Raw genomic sequence first — 21,492 nt, 5'->3', positions numbered from 1 at the left:
AACCCTCTTGCCTTTCTTTCTCAGGGTCAGCGTGGAAAATCAAATACTGAAGTACGGGTTTACTACTCGTGAAATTATTATTTTGGAAAATGATGATCCTGGAGGAGTGTTTGAATTTTCTCCCTCTTCCAGAGGTCCCTACAGTATCAAGGTAGATATCTGAGTAAATTCTCTTAATCATTATGGACAATTTAGCTTAAGCAGAGTGCTAGAAAAAAGCTGGATTTTCTTTTGTACAGGAAGGGGAGTCCGTTGAACTGCAGATTGTCCGCAGTAGAGGAAGTCTTGTCAGGCAGTTTCTACGCTACACTGTAGAACCAAGAGACAATAACGAGTTTTATGGAAGCACAGGAATTCTGGAGTTTAAGCCTGGTGAAAGAGAGATCATAATTACTCTTCTGACAAGAATGGATGGGATTCCAGAGGTAAAAATTAATATTTTTCTCTCTTCAAATTGTGTTCGCAGGCATATTAGTTTGTCACTTATTGAAATATAGGCAAATATACTGGAGCAGAACAAGTGTGTAATGGCTTTCTTTTCTCCAGAATGTCTTCCCAGCCTCCAAACCAGGGATGCCTGGATAAATAGAAGGTGTCTTTGGATTAAATATTCCTCAGTGGATTTTTTTTGTGTGAATTGAAACCGTTACGCTTTGAATCCATGGAAGTGTTTAGTGTCCACGACATTCTGTAGTGTAGAGCGCCATTGTTTAATTGAAGTCTGTGTGAAGAACCACTTCGGTTTTGTTTCTTTTATAGTAATCATCTTCTAGTTTACTCAGTGGTCCCCAGTCTAGACTAATATTTGTCATATAGATACGCAGGTGCAATACTTGTTTTAATGTTCCTTGAAGCATTACCTGTGAGCTTTTTGCAAGAAATATATGAAGTACAAGGTCCCATGAGATTAATAAAGCAAGCTGATACGTTCTTTCTTAATTAGTTTGCTGTCAATGGTTTTAAAATCTTTACTTTCCCTGTTACAAAGCCAGAAAGGTTAATAAATCTTATGGAAAACTTACCTTTCAGGGAGCATTACAAATATATTTGTACTAGTGAATTGATGTGACTCTAAGTTAAGTACACAAAATCCTTGCCTATAATAATGCTAGATTTTTTGAAAAAATGGTCCTAGCAGAGATAGAAATTTCTAATTGTATCTCTGTTCTGATGGCAATGTACAAACGCATTGTGCATGTAGAAAGTGTGTGTGATTTCTTTTTATTTAAATTTGTATCTCTTTCTGCCTGGCTAGAGACTGTGGATGTTTGCCCATTTGTTCTGGATGTGAATACTGAGCATGTATTTTTATTCTGACTGAGTTTTCCTCTTCTAGCTGGATGAGATATATTCTGTAGTACTCAGTGGCTACAGTGAAATGCCAGGGAAGTTGGGGAATGCCACAAGGGTCAGTATAACCATTCTGAAGAACGATGATCCACATGGTGTCATTCAGTTTCTACCTGATGAACTATCAGTAACAATAAAGGAAAGTAAAGGAGAAATCATCTATGCTGGTAATTCTTTTTTATTAGTTGCTCCTTTGTCTGCTGTCTGCCCCTGCAAGGCTTCTTTTCCCCATTTCACCTTTCTAGGACAATGTCTGACTCAAGTCTCCACTCAGGAGTTTCCAGAGTGGTTCAGTGCCAGCACAATGAGCGATGGAGACTGAAGTGGAGGAGGATGGCCTGGAAAGCCAGAGAGATCAATCCAGTAAAAAAATGGCTAGAGAATATGCCAGACAGGAGGGACAGAGTATTATGTATGTGTAAAATGCAACCTGGAGGTAGTGCTCTGCTTGTGGAGCGTGAAGAATAGGGTGCCATGTGAAAGAATAGTAGAGCTAAATCTTCATATGGGTGACTTCAATTTATCTTTCTTTATTCAATTATCAAGTACCTCTACAGGCAAAAAATAACAAGTTTGAGCCAGTTTTAAGTGCTTTAATGGTCTATCTTTGTGTGTCCTTTTGGGTAGTGCTCTCATATATTATTAGTTTGGAGGAAGTGGATTTGCTTATTATTTCATTTCCTTTTTTCTTTGTTTCAACTTTGCTGACCTTTTTGATTTGTGTTGTTCTGAAGATGCACACTGACTGTATATGTTTGCATTTTTTAGCTGCTTACAGAGTTGTAAGAAACCAAGGAAACTATGGCAACGTTAGTGTGTCTTGGGTTGTTGACCCAGCATGTACCAATGACATCTATCCAGAACAAGGGACTATTTTCTTTGATAATCTGGAGTTTTCAAAAAATATCACCATTTACTCACTGCCAGATGAGGTAAACATTTTTACAGTGTTTTTGTGTGAGTATATGGGACAAAGACTAAGTGCGAAAACATTACAGTTTAAGGAGAAAGAAGGAATGTCTGTTTTTTAAGAGCCTGCTAAGTATTTGTAGGAAAAATCAAAATACCTGGGTAAAACTGAGATTACTTCAGCAAATCATAAAAGAATTTGAGAAGCTGTGCATACTTACAAACACAAAAAAATTAGAAGCTGAGAGTAGTTGAATGTGGTTAAATTATAGAAAAGTTCGTTTGAATAAAACCCTTGTTTTCATAGCAGGAATCCTAATTTTTATTTTTAATGCTGGTATATTTGGAGTAATATAAAAAAGAATGAGAATAACTAATAATAAATAAATAAAGCTGTAAAAATAAATCACATGTATCAGAAGCAGGAAACCACAAGATAACTTTTGGGTCGTCTGTACAACAGTAAAGATGAGGTGACTTATTTGCAAGGATTTTAGATTGATGATGGTTTCTGTGTAACTGTATAAACTGTCATTTGTCATCCCTCTTGATGCACTCAAGGATCAATAAATTAATATAACACTCAGAAATCTGTAGTTTGTTAAACACCTCAGCTGTTCATTTTAATTTCTTCATTGTTCTGTATGCAAGAAATTAGTTTCATAATACTTTCTCTTTCAGGTACCTGAAGAGATGGAAGTATTCATCATCAGCTTATTCAATGCCACTGGTGGAGCCAGGCTGGGCAATATAACCAATGCAATTTTAGAAATTACTAGGAATGATGATCCCATTTATTTTGCAGGTTAGATATTATTGTTTTTAAATGTAGAATACAGATACTACCCCAAAACAGATTTTATTGTCAGACCAGATCACTGAGAAATCCTAATCCCAATTGAGCTAGTATAAAACGTTCATGTCTTTGTTGTGTTGAATTTGTATTTGTTTCCTTCAGAACCATCCCATATTTTATTTCATTATTCTCTTTGTTGATGCTGGGATTGGTTAGGTGACTATGTACAATATTCTCTTGTATCTGCAAGTATTTCAATGCCTTTACCACATTTGCCTTCTGTTTCACTGAGGAGAAGGATCCTCTTGGGGAAGATTAAGAAAATAGGCCACATGCAAGGAGCTCAGGCTTGTACTCAGGTAGATTTGTTCCTTGTGTATTTTCAGAACCTCTGACAGTGAGCGTTAAAGAAGGAAGTGTTGCAAACTTTACAGTCCTAAGGAATGGATCTACTAATGTTGCTGTTGCTGTCCAGTATATTACTGTTAATGGAGATGCAACAGCTGAAGAGGGAGACTTTGTTCCCAGTGGAAGGAGCAGTGTCATTTTGTTCGATGTTGGAGAAAGAGAGCAGAACTTATCTGTGTATATTAATGATGATGATACCCCTGAAACTGATGAAACATTTTATATCTTCCTTTTGAATTCTACAGGTAAAAGTAATGATTTAACATATGTTTAGTAACTTTTTTTTTTTTTTTTTTTCTGCAATTTTTTACCAGCTTGGTCTTATCATAAAGCAAAATGTCAAGTATTATATGAATAAGATTTGCTTCAACATTTCTATACAATAACTGTATACAGTGTGATTGGATTTTCATCTTGAATTGTTCAACTGGAAACAAAAATCAAATGATACAGCTGAAACCTTTCCTGCAAAAACAACTGGAGTGAAAGTCTCTTTTCAAATGTAAATGCTCCAAATTAGATGGGGTTTTGACTTGACTACAGAAGCACAAGGCTAAAGAATGTTAGTACTACAACAGTTTTAGGGAAAGAAGGATTCTTTTTAGATTTTTTGTCATGCTCCAGTGTATACTACACAACTGCCTGATTTTTGTAAAAACAAACAGAACTGCCTTATTTTAGAGGAAAACCATGTAAATTGGTCTCTCTTTTATTTTTGTAACAGTTCAGTGTATGCGTGTGTTTTTTTCAGTCTGACATTATAGTTTTACAAGGCTTAATTTACAGAAAAATGTGTGTTAGAAATGACTCAGTGTACCACCAGTAAAGAATGGGTTTATTATCTCAGAACTAACATTGTCTTCCTTTTTTTTTTTTTTTTTAAACAGTTACCAGTTATCATTTAGCAGGAAATGATACAAAATTATTCAGCACATTCTGATTTTTGAAATAGGCATCTTCTGGAATAAGCCATCACTGCTGTGTAATATTGTTAAAAAAATATAAGTTAAATGTAAGAAATAGTTAAATTTTCCTGGGCTCTGAGACCTGCTTAATAAAGAACCTCCTCAACCCTAGCCCTGCCAAAACTCAAGGTGTAGTGGGAGATTCATCTACAATTGTGTTAGCAAAAATTAATGATTTACTGTTCTTCTGTTATTGTTCTGTAGCTGAGAGTGAATGCACTGCATATCTTTGCAATGCAAACCAAAACTGAATTGAATAAGCCATCAGAACAATGACTGAGACTTGAGGGACTGTAATTTAATAAAGCAAAGGAAAAGTATCACCATTAACCATCAGAGTATACCTTCACATTAGATTGTGTGGTTGGTTCATAAAGTAAATACCTACCAGGCGCTGAATTCAAGATGAGGAAACATAAAACTAGATTTCTTCATTTAGGCATGCAGACTAAGTATCTTATTCCTCATTACAGTTTATAATCATCTAGTCTTCAAAAGTCAGTGAGACCTAGAGAGTGCCTCAGGTCGACACCCTGTGGCTGGTCTATGAATTGCTCACAAGGCTTCATTGGTCTCGAACTGCATCTGTCCTAGGCATTGGTAGCAGGCAGCCAGAGAATTATAGGGGATTTTTCAGCAATTATTTGAGTATAAAGTAGCTTAAGTGTTTCCTAAGGTCAGCTAGCATTCACTCTGGTACCCAGGTCTCTTACAGAACATCGACGTTACAGAAATGATTGGACAAAGCCATTCTTCTCCTGTCTTAAATTTTATCTTTGGTGATCTCTTTCTATGTTACTAACTTTCTTCAGGATCTACTGGTATTTTCTTTTACCAGTCTATTGGGAAAATATGATGGCTTTCCTTCTGGCACACTGGTCCTACAAGAATGGGTAGCTGCATGCTCCCTTTGCCTCTAAAAGGAGGATCAATATCATCCTGTAGCTTCTCTAGAATCACTAAGAATACAGAATATTTCTATACACATTCCTGAAAGCAAAAAAAAGAATATTTTCTTTCTATGATCTGTTGCACATATAGGCCTTGGTTATTACATCGCTTTTGAAAATTTTATTGGACTGTTGGAATTATGTTGGACTCAGAGAAAATATAGGTGGAAGCATATGAAGTTAAAGCAGTAAACACATTGTTTATTTTGCAACAAATGCTAGTGTAACACTCTCAAATAGGGTGAAAAATGGGATGGGAGTGGAAGCATAATGTACATCTGTGGACACAGGAAGGGTGTTAGAATGTCCCTACAGTGCTAACACACACACAGAAATCCTACTATCTTCTACTCTACTTCACAGGTATCTTATATTATTTCCTTTCAGGTAGACTGTGATATGTGTTAGTGTCCTGGTTTCAGCTGGGATAGAGTTAATTTTCTTCCTTGTAGCTGGTATAGTGCCATGTTTTGGGTTCAGTATGAGAAGAATGTGGATAACACACTGATGGTTTCAGTTGTTGCTCAGTAGCGTTTAGACTAAGTCAAGGGTTTTTCAGCTTCTGATGCCCAGCCAGCGAGAAGGCTGGAGGGACACAAGAGGTTGGGAGGGGACACAGCCAGGACAGCTGACCCAAACTGGCCAAGGGGGTATTCCACACCGTGTGACGTCATCCCCAGTATGTAAACTGGGGGGGAACTGGGGGTAGGGGGAATCGCTGCTCGGGGATTAACTGGGCATCAGTCAGCAAGTGGTGAGCAATTGCATTGTGCATCACTTGTATATTCCAATCCTTTTATTATTATTATTATTGTCATTTTATTGGTGTTACTATTATCATCATAAGTTTCTTCCTTTCTGTTCTACTGAACTGTTCTTATCTCAACTGAGTTTTACTTTTTTTTCCCCCTCGATTCTCTCCTGCATCCCACAAGGGTTGGGGGGAGTGAGTGAGCAGCTGCGTGGTGCTTAGTTACTGGCTGGGGTTAAACTGCAACAGTTAGACATTGTTCTTAGCCCGTATTTAGTTTAAGTGCAATATTTCTATCCTAGGTCTAAAGGAGAGCTAGGGTCTCTGAATACATGTTTTCTTTTGGCTTGACCAATTGATCAAACACAAAATACTACCTCTCATACAATCCTTTCTACTCAGAATCACATCTTCTCTGGTCATGTCACATATATATTTTCCTCCAAAACTTATGTCTTGCTCTCTGCATGAGATGCTACTTAAGTATTTTCACTCTTATTTTCCTGTTACTGAATATCTCGCATACTGGTTTCCACTGGTTGTTTTATCATTGTTCATTTCTTTGTTTGCATAAAAGCATTTTGTGAGAAAAGGAAACAACTTCAGTTTTAGAATTACCTCCATTTCTGATTCCTGTTTTGATAGAACTAATCACCCTCTTTTTAGGGGATACTGTTATCTTTAAGACTGGAATGGCTACAGTTATTATTGAAGCAAACGATGATCCTAATGGAATTTTCTCCTTGGAACCTTTAGAGAAGCCTGTAGAAGAAGGCAAAAGTAACAATTTTTTGTAAGTAAATTTTAAATAATACTTTTGCACTTTTTTTGAACTGATATGTGTGGTAGTTTATGGACAGTACTTTTACCTAATCCCATACAAGTTTGCATTGATAAAAATGTACTAAAGAAAAATAGCTTTACCAAATTTTGGATTAAATGATTTCTAAACATATTGAAGACCTCAACTGTTATATTATCAAGTAGACTGTGCATATTAAAATGTATATAGAAAGTCATGTTAAAATGTAAATAAATAAGACTACAGCATGGTTGTTCTGTTACATTCTCAGTAGACTTTAGATACAGAAGGATCTAGATGATTGAGTAGAGTATAACCTGGACTAAAAGAGAAGTAAAAAATCTTTTCAAAATACAGCTAAATATGACTATGTGGTGGTTCATATCTTTTTTCACTCTGCTTTGAATCCTTCCCCTACAAACAACCTATATTACTGTATTCTTTCTGTTAGTTTGTTTTTCTTCTATCTGTTAATTGCTGATGGAATTCTATACTCAAAGTCCAGATGTGACTATCTTCTAGACTGAAAATACTCTTCCCTAGTCTGACCTCTGAAAGTATTTTCCATCCAGCCACTGGGATGTATTCAAGAATAGGAAGGGTTAAGGAATGAATTTGCTTGGCATCTTACCTTGTTATGGTCCATAAAGTCAGGATGGGATTATAATTTGGCAAAAATAGTTTTTTTCAATAAGAAACCTCTAGACAGGATCTAAAGAGAAGTTAGGTGGCAATAAATGTGGTAGTCAGAACATTAGGGAAGCAGCTCTTTTCACATTTGTTTGATTTTCTTTTGTATCTTTTTATTTGATTGTTTTGTTTGTTTTAAGGCCTTGAAACAGATGCTTATGACTGCGAATTTGGTCTTTATGCTTGTGTTACACATCTAAAAAATGAAAATCCTTGAGAAAAGAGGATATTAAATATGTTGTATATTTGGTTTTGTTATGCTGCTCTTTGGGGTTTTTTTGGTCCTTTATAATGTTATTTGCAAGATAATTTTTTTTATTTTACGGTGAGAAGAATAATGATTTGAACTAAACATGTTTATATACAGGTGCTTTGTGGAAGCTCATGATACCAAGATCACCAACATCGGAGGACCTTCCTCAGTCCTCATTGATGAAATATATTTGCTAGGGAGCTGTCTCTTCCATACCCTCACTGCTTTAGCTATTGTGTAGTACGTAACACAAGGGTCAAGAGTAGCATATAACCTAGCCACTGAGAACAGCAATGGCAGCAGTGAGCTTTAAAGGGAGTAACTGGAGTTACTGCAACAGTGCTACACACAGTGCTACATGGTTGGGGTAGAGCGCCCTGGTTAATGGCAAAAAAGGAAAAAACTTTGGAAGCAGAAACAACATAATTGTGTTGCTGTGCCTAGACTAGTATTGCTGAACTAATTTTTCAGCCTGATATAATCTCTTTGTATACCATTTTATTTTACTGTGCAAACAGAAGCACACTTTTTTGTATGTAAAACACACTGTTAATAAAGGCAATTGTGCTTCAGTTTTTATTTATAATGCCTTTTGGAAATTGGTGAAATTTTGTTACCAGATAGCTATACAAAAAAATAAAATCTTGTTTTTATTTACTACATTCTTAATGTGGAATAACCACAGATTTCTGAAGGGCATAGAACATAATCCAAATTTAATACCAATGCAAGAAATCGTTTAAGGAGGCTTGAAGGTTAAAGGGAGAGATGTTTGTTGTTAAATGCCGGCGATAGTCTTTCTTGTCTAAGGGTGGCCAGGTATATAAATTTTTAATGTTAACTTGCTGAACTGTTACACATTCATCTTTATTATTTACATAATAGAAGTGCAAGACAAACTGATGTTTGGCTTACCAGTACTGCTTTGCATGGACCTGCATTGGTTACTTTTTTCTCAGGTACCTGTGGTATACCTGGGACTAGACTTATACTGTGAAATTGCTGACCTTCAGAGAGGATTGTGTTATTATTCATGGTTGTATTTATTGTTCATGGTTATCTAGAATGTTGTATATAATTTTTCACAGTACGGAAGATTAGTGTAATCATGTTTTCCTTTGCTAATGAATGCTGATGCTTACCTGTCAGGTCATTCACTCTTTCTGTATCGCTGAACAGGGTTTTGAGACATAGGGGACACTTTGGCAATGTCTCGTTGACCTGGCAGCTGTTTGATAATAACTCTGCACTGAGGCCAGGAGAAGAGTTCTATGAAACTTATGGGACTGTGTGCTTCATGGATGGTGAAAGATCAAAGCCAATAACACTCGATGCTATTTCGGATAGAATTCCTGAATTCAATGAATTTTACATTCTAAAGTTGGTAAATGCTTCAGGTATTGTATTCCATTATCACCATTCCTTTCATATCTGGTAGAATTATGCTTAATTAATCAAAAAGAAACCAACCCTGGAAAGAGCTGTGCTTTGAATCATGTCTTGATATCCTGTACTTTTCTGGTAAGGTTTTAGGTTTTGTTCTTCATTTAATCTTAGTTTAGGTATATGAATGCAGTTATTCAGTTCCTGAATTAGTTACACACATTTTGGTGATCTGACCTTTAAAAAGGATGCCTCTTGGTGATTTTAGAGATATAGATCTTTGTGTAGTTGAAAACAAAATAAAGCTATTAAAGGCTATGCAAGTCTACCATAAGGGAGGTTGATTGGTTTGTTTGCTTTTTTCTGGAGGAGATAAAATACTTATAGTTACCACTTCATATGACTTAAATTACAACTGCTACAGGTCTGCTACTGAGCAGAGTTCCAAATCTCCTCGACTCATTCCACCTCAGTACTATTTATGGTCTTCTGTGCCCAGATACAACAAAAATATGTGTTGGCCTTTCCTTAAAGTGAAATCCATACATGTGTACAGAAGATTTCCTACTAGAATAGGTCACTGCACACTTTGAACATGGAGGCTCTGCCTTCACATCATGATCTTTGTATCATGAATTCTTACTGTGCAGAAGTAGATGACTAATGGCAGGACTTGGCAGCAGTTTTAATACACAATTGGCTACTGACTTTGCAAGGTATCTCTGCTTCTGTTTCAGAGTCAATGGGCCGAATTTTGCCATTTCATATTCATGTAAATCTTGGAGTAATATGAGAACTGAATTTGGCCCCATGTTTGTCAAATGAATTAGAGTAACATACCTCATTGACTAATTCAGAACAGATGGAGCTAACTTTGTTTTAGCTGAAAGACAAATTTGTGTTTTACAGTTGAAAAAAAATACTGCTCTGTTTTCTATGAAAATTGTCACTATAATGTTTTAAAAACAATACAGTTACATTATGTTATTATTAAATCAGAGCACTTTCTAAGAGTTCAGAGACTCTTTAAAGAAGATTTAAGCCTTTTTAGAAACATTTTTTATTAAAAAAAACTTTAAGTACTTAGTACGTTTTTCAGACTGTGTAGTTTGAAACCGACCATTAACTTTTGCCCTAACTTCCATTCTATAGGTGGGTCTCCTGGTCCTGGTGGTCGGTTATCAGAAACAAGCCTTGCTGTAACGGTGATGATCCCATTCAATGATGACCCTTTTGGGGTCTTTGTTATAGATCCAGAGAGCCAGGACAGAGAGATAGTGGAAGATGTTCTTTCTGAAGATGATCTTTCCTATATTACAGACTTCACCATCTGGAGACAACAAGGCACCTTTGGTGTTGTCCGTTTAGGTTGGGAAATACTGTCTAGTACGTTCCAAGCTGGACTACCATCAATGGTAGACTTCTTGCTGCTGGGATCTTTTCCAAGCTCAGTACAATCTCAGCCCCACATGAGGCGCCATCACAGTGGAACAGATGCTTTGTATTTCAGTGGAAAAGAGGATGCATTTGGGATTATTGGTCCCGAATACCCATACAATGGAAATACTGCAGTAACCAATTTTACATTTTCAGCATGGTTAATTCCTAACATCAGTACTGATGGTTATATAGTTGAAAAGGATGATGATAATGGGACCTTATATTATGGCGTGAAAATCCGAACAAATGATTCTCATGTTTCTGTAGTGCTTCATTATACAGCATTAGGATCCAATATAACATATATGGCTAAAGCAGCAGTCGTGAAATACCTGGATGAAAATACTTGGCTTCACCTCCTTATTACTCTGGATGAAAGTATAATTGAATTTTACATGGATGGAATTCCAGTTCTGGGAGGAATGAAGAGCCTTAAAGGAGAAGCAATTGCTGATGGTGAGCCAATAGTCTGCATTATTTTTCTCCATATTCTCCAAAAGTTCTGCAATGTATAGAAGAGTCTAGCTCCTTGACAGGTGTATGCAAGGTACTGAAATTAGTATATCTGATTAGTTAATTGAGAAGAATGGTTAGAAAATTCTGAGGATTTTCAAAAAGCATATGGAAATTAGAGCTGGATTATATTAATATATGTATGCTTATCATGTATACATAAAGTTAAATATGTTTGCAATTAATAATTTTCATAAGATTTACAGCACTGTAGCTGAGAAAGGACTGTTTTCCTCTCAGTTTCTCAAGCGAAATGCCATAATGGTTTTGTTTCTGGTTGTGTAGTATATTACAACTAAGCCAATATGTTGTAAGCAATGGAATTTTTCAGGGTGTAAATTTACTTAAGTACTTATTCACATGGTATATGAAAATTATCCCTAAAAGTTTAATACTGTTCCAAGGAACATTAGCCTGTTTATGTCAGCTTATCTGACTGGATAGTCCCAGATGTGGTTTTAATCATAGGTAACCATTATGGACTTTCACTCTGAACTAGCATAGCAGTGACCAGAGAAGTATCAGAACAATTCCATTATAAAGGCAGGTATTATGTGGTCAGAATGCATTATATTTACTCTTTCTTTTGCAGTTTCCCACTCTTCCATGTGCATTTTTTTTCTTGGAGATCATCTCCATCCTTTTTCCTTTCTTCCCCTCACCTTCAGTTTCACTTTTTTTTTTTTTTTGCTGGGGATAAGCAGTGAATGATTATCAAATTCTTGAATACAATCTTCTTTTCTGTAATTAAGGAGAATTAAAAAACATATAGTCATGTTAAATGCATATACATCTACATGCATATATGTACACAAACATAGACTAAGACTAGGTAGGAGACTTCATTAATTTTCGAGTGTAGTTTTTTATTTCTGCCTATAAATTTCCAGTGGTTGAAGTCTGAGAAATAAATTTGCCTTCTGTAACAAAGTAGTGCCTCTGCAATGAATAATTTCCATCAGATTTGCAGTACTGTAGCTGAGAAAGGGCTTTTTTCCCCCCTCAGTTTCTAAAACAAAGATATGTGAAATTCAGTAACACTTTTGTTGCTAGAAGGATATGTCTGAGTCATTGTAAATTTTCTATATTAGTGGAGATGTCATATGCTCTGTCTGGAGGTACTACAAGTATAAGGTAAGGATTTCGTCTCTCTCCATTTTATGTTGGATACTACACAGTGGTGAGCATAGTAGCCCATTTTTTTTCACCATCTTCCACCTTGTGCCCTGGGACTATTATTAGTTGCTGTGGCTGCTCTTCTCTAGAACTGACACTCAGTGTCATATGTATGCCAGTACGTTCAAGAGCACGGTTTCTTCTGAAAACAGAAAACAGCTGGAAGAAGACATACCTATGTATTTTAGCACAATAGGAATGAGTATGAGCTATGAGCTTAGTGTATTTGTGAAAAAGGCAGCTATGATCTTATGATTTGCTGAGTAGGATAATTGTTTGGAGACAGAGAAGTATTAATGCTGTTGTAAAAAGCATGTGGAATTTGGTGTACATTTCTGAAGTCCGTATTCCCAGTGCATTAGGGGAAAAGCATGTCCAGAAGGACTAATGCAGTGATGATGAGTATCATCAGAATGGATCTGCTGTCTTAGCAGAGAGAGACAAAATGGGGTCTGTCTAGCAAAACAAAAGCCGAAAAGGGTTGCAGTTGTGCTCTGCAAATCTCTAATAGAAAGAATGAAGTTTCCAAGCCTCATTAAATTAAGGGATAGTGACAATGTGCTGGTAGAACTAGTAGGATCAAAAACCTAAACAGTCTAGGATGGAATTGTTTGACCTGTGATGATCTACCTGTAACACTGAGATGATGCTCGAGGAACTTCCTGATTTTGCATTTCAAGATCAATATGATTCCTAATCCAGGGATAATGAATGGTTTGCCATTGATTTTTATCAATAACAGCTACTCAGCTGCAGATTTATTACTTTGAAGAAGTACAATAACGAGAAAAATTATGATTTCCTTCTCAGGTCCAGGAATAGTGAGAATTGGAGCAGGAATCAATGGCAGCAGTAGGTACACAGGGCTAATGCAGGATGTAAGGCTTTATGAGCGTAAATTGACACAAGCAGAGATCTATGAACTCCATTCAACTCCTGCGAAGAGTGATGTCCACCCTGTCTCTGGGTATTTGGAGTATCGGCAAGGAGAGACCAATAAATCATTCATTGTGTCTGCAAAAGATGACAAAGAGGAAGAAGGAGAGGAGTTATTCATCCTAAAGCTCATTTCTGTGCGTGGTGGAGCTCGAATTTCACAAGAAAATACCACAGCAAGATTAAGAATACAGAAAAGTGATAATGCTAATGGTTTATTTGGCTTCACTGGAGCATGTATTCCTGAGGTAAGATGTTCATAAGGCAAATAATAGGTGAAGTTTTGGACACAGAAAAATTAATGGCAAGACCAGTTGACCTCTACAGGGCCTTGATTTCACATTGTTAGCTTTTGTATTTAAGCCAAGTTTTTCTAGAATTTGGAAATGTGTAAGTTCTCTTAATACAGCCTCAGTCTCACTGGCATTTAAAGTATCATTTTTAAAAATCTCCCATTTTTTTTCTTAAGAAAATTGATTTTATTACATAAACTGAAGACTAAAGCTTAAATTTTTATGGAAGAACATTTTTTTCCTTTACTTATGTCACATATGAGACTGTGTTATCAATTAGAATACAAGATTTAATTTTCTTTTTTTTTGGAGAGTGGATTATTGCAAAGATTTTTATTTTATATTTCTGTGTTACATGATGTGTTTGAAAGAATTTTACTACAGGTCATGCAATGGCAAGGTGTGATGTATTTTTCTACTATCATTGCTGTCATAAGTTACAAGGTATAAATTGCATATGTTTGGTGTGAATTTGGTTGATATTGGCTGTGAATTGCTTTTTTTTTTAATCATGAAATTGTTCTTTGGTGGTAGCCACCATATATGCAATATATAAACTTATTACTTTTGGGGGGAGGATTGAAAGAAACATAATTCAGTTTTACTCTTTAATCAATTATGAGGGAGAAAGACATGATGTCTTTTTCTATTGGTATTTGATTATTTTGGAAAACAAATTTCAGAATATTTTCCAATTTGATAACTCTCATGACCTTTTAATTACATTGTTTCTAACCAAAGTGCTTATTATGTGTTTGAAAGTAACCATTGTGCCTCAGTGATACTGGTTTTCAATTTGGTTCAGTTTGCTTTCTATGTGCTAACCATATGCTATGATAATAGATTCCTTCAGTTTCAAATGCCACTGATAATACTGTGATGCCACAGATCATCAACCAACCGTGAAGCTAAATTAAAAATTTACATGGAATGTTAATTGTTTTGCACTTACCTTACGTCCATTTCACCAGGGAAGTATTAGAGCTCTCAGTAATGATACAGATACACAGTATTGTTTTATCAGTAGTTTTATGTGCATATCTGTCTACTAGGAAGCTGAGGGCACATGCAGTATCTGCACTGTATTATACAGCAGCTCTGAAACTTATCTAATGCTTAAGATAGCTTTAGCCTTTCTGGCAATTTTCAAATAAAATTATTTTCTATTTTAGTTCTATGTTCATAAATTTCTAAAATACATGGTGAGTATCAATACCTACTTTGTTCCAAATATATGAAATTGTTGCCCCTGAAGTCAAGTTGTCTATGAAGACAGAATTGTAAAGAGACAGAAAAGTTTTTAAGGTTTTTCCTGAATAATGATAGTATAGTTTTATTTTAATGTATCTATTTTTTTCCTTAGCGTTCTAGCTGGGGAAAGGGGGAATCCCAATCTTTCTTTAAGTTATTGCTAATGAAAATTTAAATAACTGACATTAATATAAAACAATAGTTTCAGTTGCTTTTGACATGTACATTTCAAGCATATTGACTACATCTTCAACATGTAGTTTAGGGGAAGAAATTGTGCCCAAAACAAACAACAGGATATAATTATTGGCTTACCTGTATGGTCCTTAGGGATGTACTACAAGCTGTTGCAAATTCCAGTAAGATTGTTCTGACCACCGTCAAGTTCAGTTTCAGCTTCCTGCCACTCCAAAAGAGCTGAAAGTAACATGACAGCAATTTTTTACCTGAACGTTTGACTAGCATTAGAAAATTCTGTGTTTTGTATTTATTGCTCTGATTTACTTTGACAGTAACAAACATTGCAATTTCTTGCTTTCTTCCAGACTGCTGATGAGGGTTCCACTATATCCTGTGTTGTGGAGCGTACAAGGGGAGCCCTAGACTATGTGTACATAAATTACATTATCTCACAGGTTGATTCCACTGGCATTAATTACTCTGTTACCGATTTTTCTAAAAGCAGTGGCACTATCACATTCCTTCCTTGGCAGAGATCAGAGGTAAACCCTACCTTCCTATTAACTATTCATCCAGTCCTTTGCTGGAAAACACCTTCTGAAGATGCTTGACTGGTTTTCATACTAGAAAGTGTTTCCTTCACATGGCTTTTGTTATATTTTGCAGGGTTTTTTGCATCCGTGACAACTAACAAGTGATATGATAGATGCTTATAGATCTGTGTGTATCTCAGTTCAGGGGTCACCATGCGTGCATGTATGTTTGAATGCACATAATATATGAGATACATTTACATATGTGTATATATTAGTTTTATGTGTATCTATATGTATACTTGAAGTGTAGATAGTCCTGGGCTGAAATAATGGATACAGCTACTTCTGAAATTGGAAGATGATTTTGATCTGAGTTTCGGAACGAAGATTTATATCCACATCAATTAAATAGACAGCGGTAAATTTCACTGCTCTAATCAATTCTCTTGCAACTGGTGTTGGTCATGTTCTGTCCCTTTTGCTTCATTTGTTTCTATGAATTCAATCCTGACCTGCAACACAGGAATTTCATATTTATTTGAAGAAGAGGTGTGGAACTACCATACTGTAGAAGGTTAATGTGTGTTTTCTGTTAGTGTTTGTAAAATAGGGTGAATTGTTTGTAGAAAATGCTGTTCTTGGTTTCACTTTTATCACTCTGCTGAAGTCAGTATGGACTGACTGAAACCCACTGACACCCTTTGAAAGGTGGCTCCACTAGAACTGTGGACCTGGTCCCAGTTAAACAATGTAAGCGATTAGAGCTTGGCAAATGCCTGTGATACCTGAAAATAGTTTGTTCATGTTATTGTTCACTAAGCTTTAATTCTCCATTGAATCACATTACTGCATTACATAGAGTCATATAAAGCAAAAATTTCCAAAGCTTTTTTAGTCTGGCAGCATGAATGAGGCCTGCCTTATTCTATCTACTGGCAGAAAAGGGCTGGTATACCCTTTTGCTCCACTGCTATGTGGTCCAATTAATTGTCTACATATGGAGCAGTTAATGGGCATGGCCCTAAGAAACAGATTGGGAGCAGTTGCTCATCAGGTGAGATATCCTAAGAGACTTTGCATTGATGTTTGTAAGCCACTTATTCCCACACCTCTAAATACAATCAGCTACTTAAACCTTTTCTACTATATGTTTGTCTAATCGTATCACAACATATAGAAAGCTGGAATTGTCTGAGGTGAATATGTTAGCCTGTACAGAGCTAGTTATGTTAATTGTTTGTATGATCTGCAATCTCAAGTGTCAGGTGGCATAAAAAGCTTGCCTTACTTGCGCTCTAAGTTGGATTAATCACTATAATGTCTCTTCAGAAGCACAATTTCTTGAAGATTTTGAAATCTATCAGATATTTCATTTTTAATATACACAATTTAAACTATGCTTATTTTAAGGTAGATAATAAAAAATTGGTTGCTTGGTTATGTGCTTATGTAATTTGAAGCACTTAAGAATATATGCCTTCCATCTCTGGTAGCTTGGTAAAGTTGTTTTTGGAAGGCATATTCTAAACATAAATATTATCCTAGAAGTTAGGTTAAATTATGTGGAAAGCAAAAATGTTGTCTACAGTACTTTTAGAAGTACACAACAGATACAGCTAACTAATCAAAGAATTTAGTGAGTTAAACAGGGTCATGAAACTCATAAGTGATTTATGTTGCATGGTTTGATTTCTCCGTGATTTGGTCCTTCTCTAGGTCTTAAATTTGCATGTTATTGATGATGACATTCCGGAGCTAAATGAATATTTCCGTGTGACATTAGTCTCTGCAGTGTCTGGAGATGGAAAACTAGGTTCAACTCCTACTAGTGGAGCAAGTATAGATCCAGAAAAGGAAACTACTGATATCAGCATCAAAGCCAGTGACCACCCATATGGTAACAATGATGGAAATGATACAGTCTTGTTGCAGATAATTATATAGTTCTAGCTCAACAGATAAAAACTTTGCTTAGCTGTGATAGTTGAGGAAGCAATGCCAAGTATTCCACTTTATCTAACTTGAGATTAATTCATAATTTTTACACAAGCGTGAAAGCTGAGTTACTGATTCTTGAGAATATTACAAAAAGGCATCAAAACTTCCCTGACCAAACAGGTGATGATTCCCTTCTGAGAGCAAAGATGGCATGTAGTTGATGCTGTGCAAGTTTTTCTCAGATGAGAATTTCTGATGAAGAGAGACATTTCTGCATGCTTATTATACCAATCAGTACCCAATACTTGACATATTAAGGCTCTTTTGGCAAGAAGTGAATTTATTATTGTGCTGTGGCTTTATCAAGACTGATGACAGATAACAGTGAGAGAGGGGAAGGTACACAGAACATCCCTGGAAGTAGCACGATTGAGTCCTAGGGGCATATAAAAAATATTTTTTTAATTTCAGAAACATTAAATATAAATATTATAAATAATTGGGTTTAAATTTATTATCATAATTCACATTTGGTGCAAGAAGCCATGTAAATAGTACTTCTTGTTTGCCAGGTCTACTACAGTTCTCGGTGGGGCCACCTCCTCAGCCAGGTGATGGAATGATTCTGCCAGTGTCTGCTGTGCCCCATATTACTATTAAAGAAGAAGTTGGACATATCAGATTACTGGTAGTTCGTGCACAAGGCCTTCTTGGAACAGTTCTGGCAGAATACAGAACAGTGCCACTTACAGCTTTCAGTCCTAAAGATTATCAGGTATGACCATTGCCAAGATGTGTAATTATTTTAGAATTTTATTAATTTGTCCTGGAGATAGCCTCCAGTTTGAGTATTTTAACCCAACCATGACTCTTTTCCCAGAAACACTTTGTTTTATATGGTGATGTGATAAATGAATGTGTAATACTCACTTTAAAAATGTGTATCATTATGTGACTTTTACCTTCTTTCTGTGCAGCATGTACCTTTTTCCCAGGAAAAGCCTCTGGTTTTGATTTTTTTTTTATTCAAGAGAATTGTCAATGCAGCAAGAAGGCATATTTGCTGTTGTTGCTGAGTGTATCAATCTTTCTATGAACATTCAGATGCTAGGACTTGTATGTTCAACAAAATAACATGTACAAATTTGTGTTTGTTTGTCTAACTGATATTTGTGCAGAAAAATGGAGATGAATGCAGGTGTTCATAATTCTGTGAATATAGATGCCTTTTTCTCATAACAAAGATTCAGGAGATTTTTTAAAAGATTAAGTGAAGAAAAGTAGATGTTTTGACAAAGACAAACAAAATCAAGGTTCTGTTTCTTTTTTCGTATGGACATAAACATTAGACTTGAACAAAAATGTGAAGAGCTTTCATATTGCAGGCTGTTGTGGGCACACTGGAATTTCAGCCAGGAGAAAGATACAAGTACATTACTGTTAACATCACAGATAATTCTATTCCTGAATTAGAAAAAACTTTTAAAGTGGAGCTGTTGAACCCAGAGGGAGGAGGTAAGGCACATACATCAATCCATTGATTGTATTTTCATGATCTCTACTCATCTGTAAAAATCTTACCTTTCTCACATGTACTATTTCCATGTTATTTCTAAAGACAAACGAACACCCCCACATCCTCCAGAGAGCTGTAATTTTTCTTAGGAAAGCACTGTTCTTCAGATGTGTTGTTAGTCTTTGCTAGAATCCCAAAGAAAGTGTATTATTACCATGCATTAGGTCATTAAAAGGCAATTGCTGCTTTTCACATTACATAATTTCATGGTTGATAATGAGAACTTAAATAATGTAAAAAATATATTAGTTTAATTTTTAAAAAAATTACCAATATTTATGAACTATTTAAGGCTAAACAGCCAGAGTGGGTTTTTTATCTGCCACTTCAGTGAACTCAGAGGAATTGTGATACAATGGCTCATAACTTATTCAACTGGATTATGGCAGTAGGAGACTGTGGATGTTGAGAGGCCTAGGGAGTTTAGCTGAGCTGGAGAGGTAGCTGGTAGCTCTGTGGAAAAAACAAGAAAAACATGTAGAGGACACCCTGGTGTGAGATGTTAGTCTCAAAAGGGATGGCAAGCATCAGTGCTCCTGCCACATAAAACCACTCAGCCCTTACAGAATTTGTTTCCATTGGAGAAAATTTTTAATGGAGATTATAAAGCTGGTTGGAGGGAAAAAAGTAATTAGAAACACTGGCAGCCATAAAATGACTTTTCAACTGATGTTATTTTTTTAAGCAATCCAGAAATGCAAATGTGATGCCTTCTGGGAAGTTATACCATACTACCTTGAATATCTATGGTGCAACGTGGCATTATGGTGCAACGTAGTGATTCTATTGATAAAAACTTCAGACCTTTCATGCATGTGGACTTTTTGGTTGAATAGTTGTTTTGTTAAACAAACTTTTGTATTTGAATTTATTATTTTTTTTTTTTTTGTCAGAAAACTTACAGCTAACTTTAGTTATTCACTAGGCAGATACCCTCTTAACACAAACCCTCTTTTTGGTCTTTCCAGCACCATTGCAAGCACAAAACTTAGGGTATAGTCTCCATTAGTTAAGCTTTCTGCAGATCTTTCCAACTTTCTGACACATGTTTTTGCTTTGTGAGAAAAGATTAGAATAAAAGAGTTTGGGGGGTGTTAGCCCCTGGGGTTTTGTTAATTCACATTTCCCAGCTCTCCATGACAGACCTCATTTAGGAGTGAGAAAGGGGAAATGCAAAGAGAGAAAGAAAGAAAAGAGAAAACAGAGATGTATGTGTTTTCTTTCCTTCTGACCTCCCATTGCTATTTCCAATGCCATAAATTAAATAAGAGGTGGCATATACAATACTTTTTCTGGCTTTCATCAGAAATCCTGTATACTTTTATATCCAAAATTGATGCCTTCCCAGAATACTTCCCTCTCTTTTGTGTTGTCCAGAAATGTTTAAATTACTTTCTGCTTTCTTTTTATTTATAAATGTATATATGTGTATATATCTGTATGTCTGTCATCTTAAAGTTGCTGAGCTCTTTAGAAATGATGGCAGTGGTAGTGGTGATGGGAACATGGATTTCTTCTTTCCAACTGTCCATCAACATGGTAAGCATTTTTGATTAATCCTATTTTTTATTGCTAACTGTGATATCCCTCATAAAATACTATACTGACATAACTTGTCATAGTGTTACTTTACTTGCAGTTACAGGTGATTAATTTAGATTTATCATAAAGTTCTGTCAAAACATTCTTTACTGTTTTAATTTAGGCATAATTTCAATAGCATTCAGTGTTCAGTGTAACACAGAAAATAACAGCTTCTATACCATCAAAACTATATTGTTGTAAAACACAATATAGTAATTCCAGAAGTACAGTTTGCAAAATTAGTTTTGTTTGAAAATTGTCAAATTTTCTGGAGACCAAAAAGCAAAGACAATTTTTAAATTGAGGGTAACTTAAAGATTACCTGACAGTATGCTTTGATATGTGCTTTATGTTACTTTGATTCTCTGCATGTCAAAAATACTCCTAAAGAAAAGAAAGCTGTGTTAGTTTTTTTAAAGGAATGTTTTGATTGTTTTTCATTTCTTCTCTTTAAGTTTGTATTTATGTCATGACATACAGAAAACAATGATAGTTTAATACTGAGAAAATAACAAAAAAAAAAAAAAATACTAGATGCAAAAATAACATAAAATCTGAGAGAAAACCCTAACCATACAGGACTTCAGAATTCACCCTACAGAGCTGAAAATGTTATATGAGCACCTATTGTCCAAACTGAATAATTTATTCCCCTGTGACGGCCTGATTTTCAATTTTATTTGTAAATGCAAAGGATTTCAGTTTGAATCTGAGAGTAAGCCTGTGGTTTAGCTACTTCTTGGAGCTTCCTGGGTTTTTTTGAAGGGCTGTTTTCCTTGTTTCCAGAAATGGTTTTCTTAAGTGCCAGGCTC

General features: G+C 35.6%; 1 protein-coding gene across 1 annotated transcript in view; it reads left to right on the top strand.

Annotated features, from left to right (window-relative positions):
• The window catches only part of ADGRV1 (adhesion G protein-coupled receptor V1), a 284,664-nt gene that overhangs the window by 25,765 nt on the left and 237,407 nt on the right, over nucleotides 1-21,492 (top strand). The window contains exons 12-26 of the mRNA XM_049794659.1: nucleotides 25-151; nucleotides 240-425; nucleotides 1,337-1,517; nucleotides 2,119-2,282; nucleotides 2,941-3,064; nucleotides 3,442-3,708; nucleotides 6,796-6,922; nucleotides 9,054-9,271; nucleotides 10,410-11,153; nucleotides 13,197-13,570; nucleotides 15,412-15,588; nucleotides 17,299-17,479; nucleotides 18,093-18,295; nucleotides 18,906-19,035; nucleotides 20,555-20,635. Of these exons, the coding sequence (XP_049650616.1) occupies nucleotides 25-151; nucleotides 240-425; nucleotides 1,337-1,517; nucleotides 2,119-2,282; nucleotides 2,941-3,064; nucleotides 3,442-3,708; nucleotides 6,796-6,922; nucleotides 9,054-9,271; nucleotides 10,410-11,153; nucleotides 13,197-13,570; nucleotides 15,412-15,588; nucleotides 17,299-17,479; nucleotides 18,093-18,295; nucleotides 18,906-19,035; nucleotides 20,555-20,635 (3,284 nt within the window). The remainder of the gene's footprint in view (nucleotides 1-24; nucleotides 152-239; nucleotides 426-1,336; nucleotides 1,518-2,118; nucleotides 2,283-2,940; nucleotides 3,065-3,441; nucleotides 3,709-6,795; nucleotides 6,923-9,053; nucleotides 9,272-10,409; nucleotides 11,154-13,196; nucleotides 13,571-15,411; nucleotides 15,589-17,298; nucleotides 17,480-18,092; nucleotides 18,296-18,905; nucleotides 19,036-20,554; nucleotides 20,636-21,492) is intronic.

This window comes from Accipiter gentilis, chromosome Z (genome assembly GCF_929443795.1).
Source record: "Accipiter gentilis chromosome Z, bAccGen1.1, whole genome shotgun sequence".
In the NCBI taxonomy this organism is placed as follows: domain Eukaryota; kingdom Metazoa; phylum Chordata; class Aves; order Accipitriformes; family Accipitridae; genus Astur; species Astur gentilis.
This window is presented reverse-complemented; position numbering and strand designations above follow the sequence as displayed.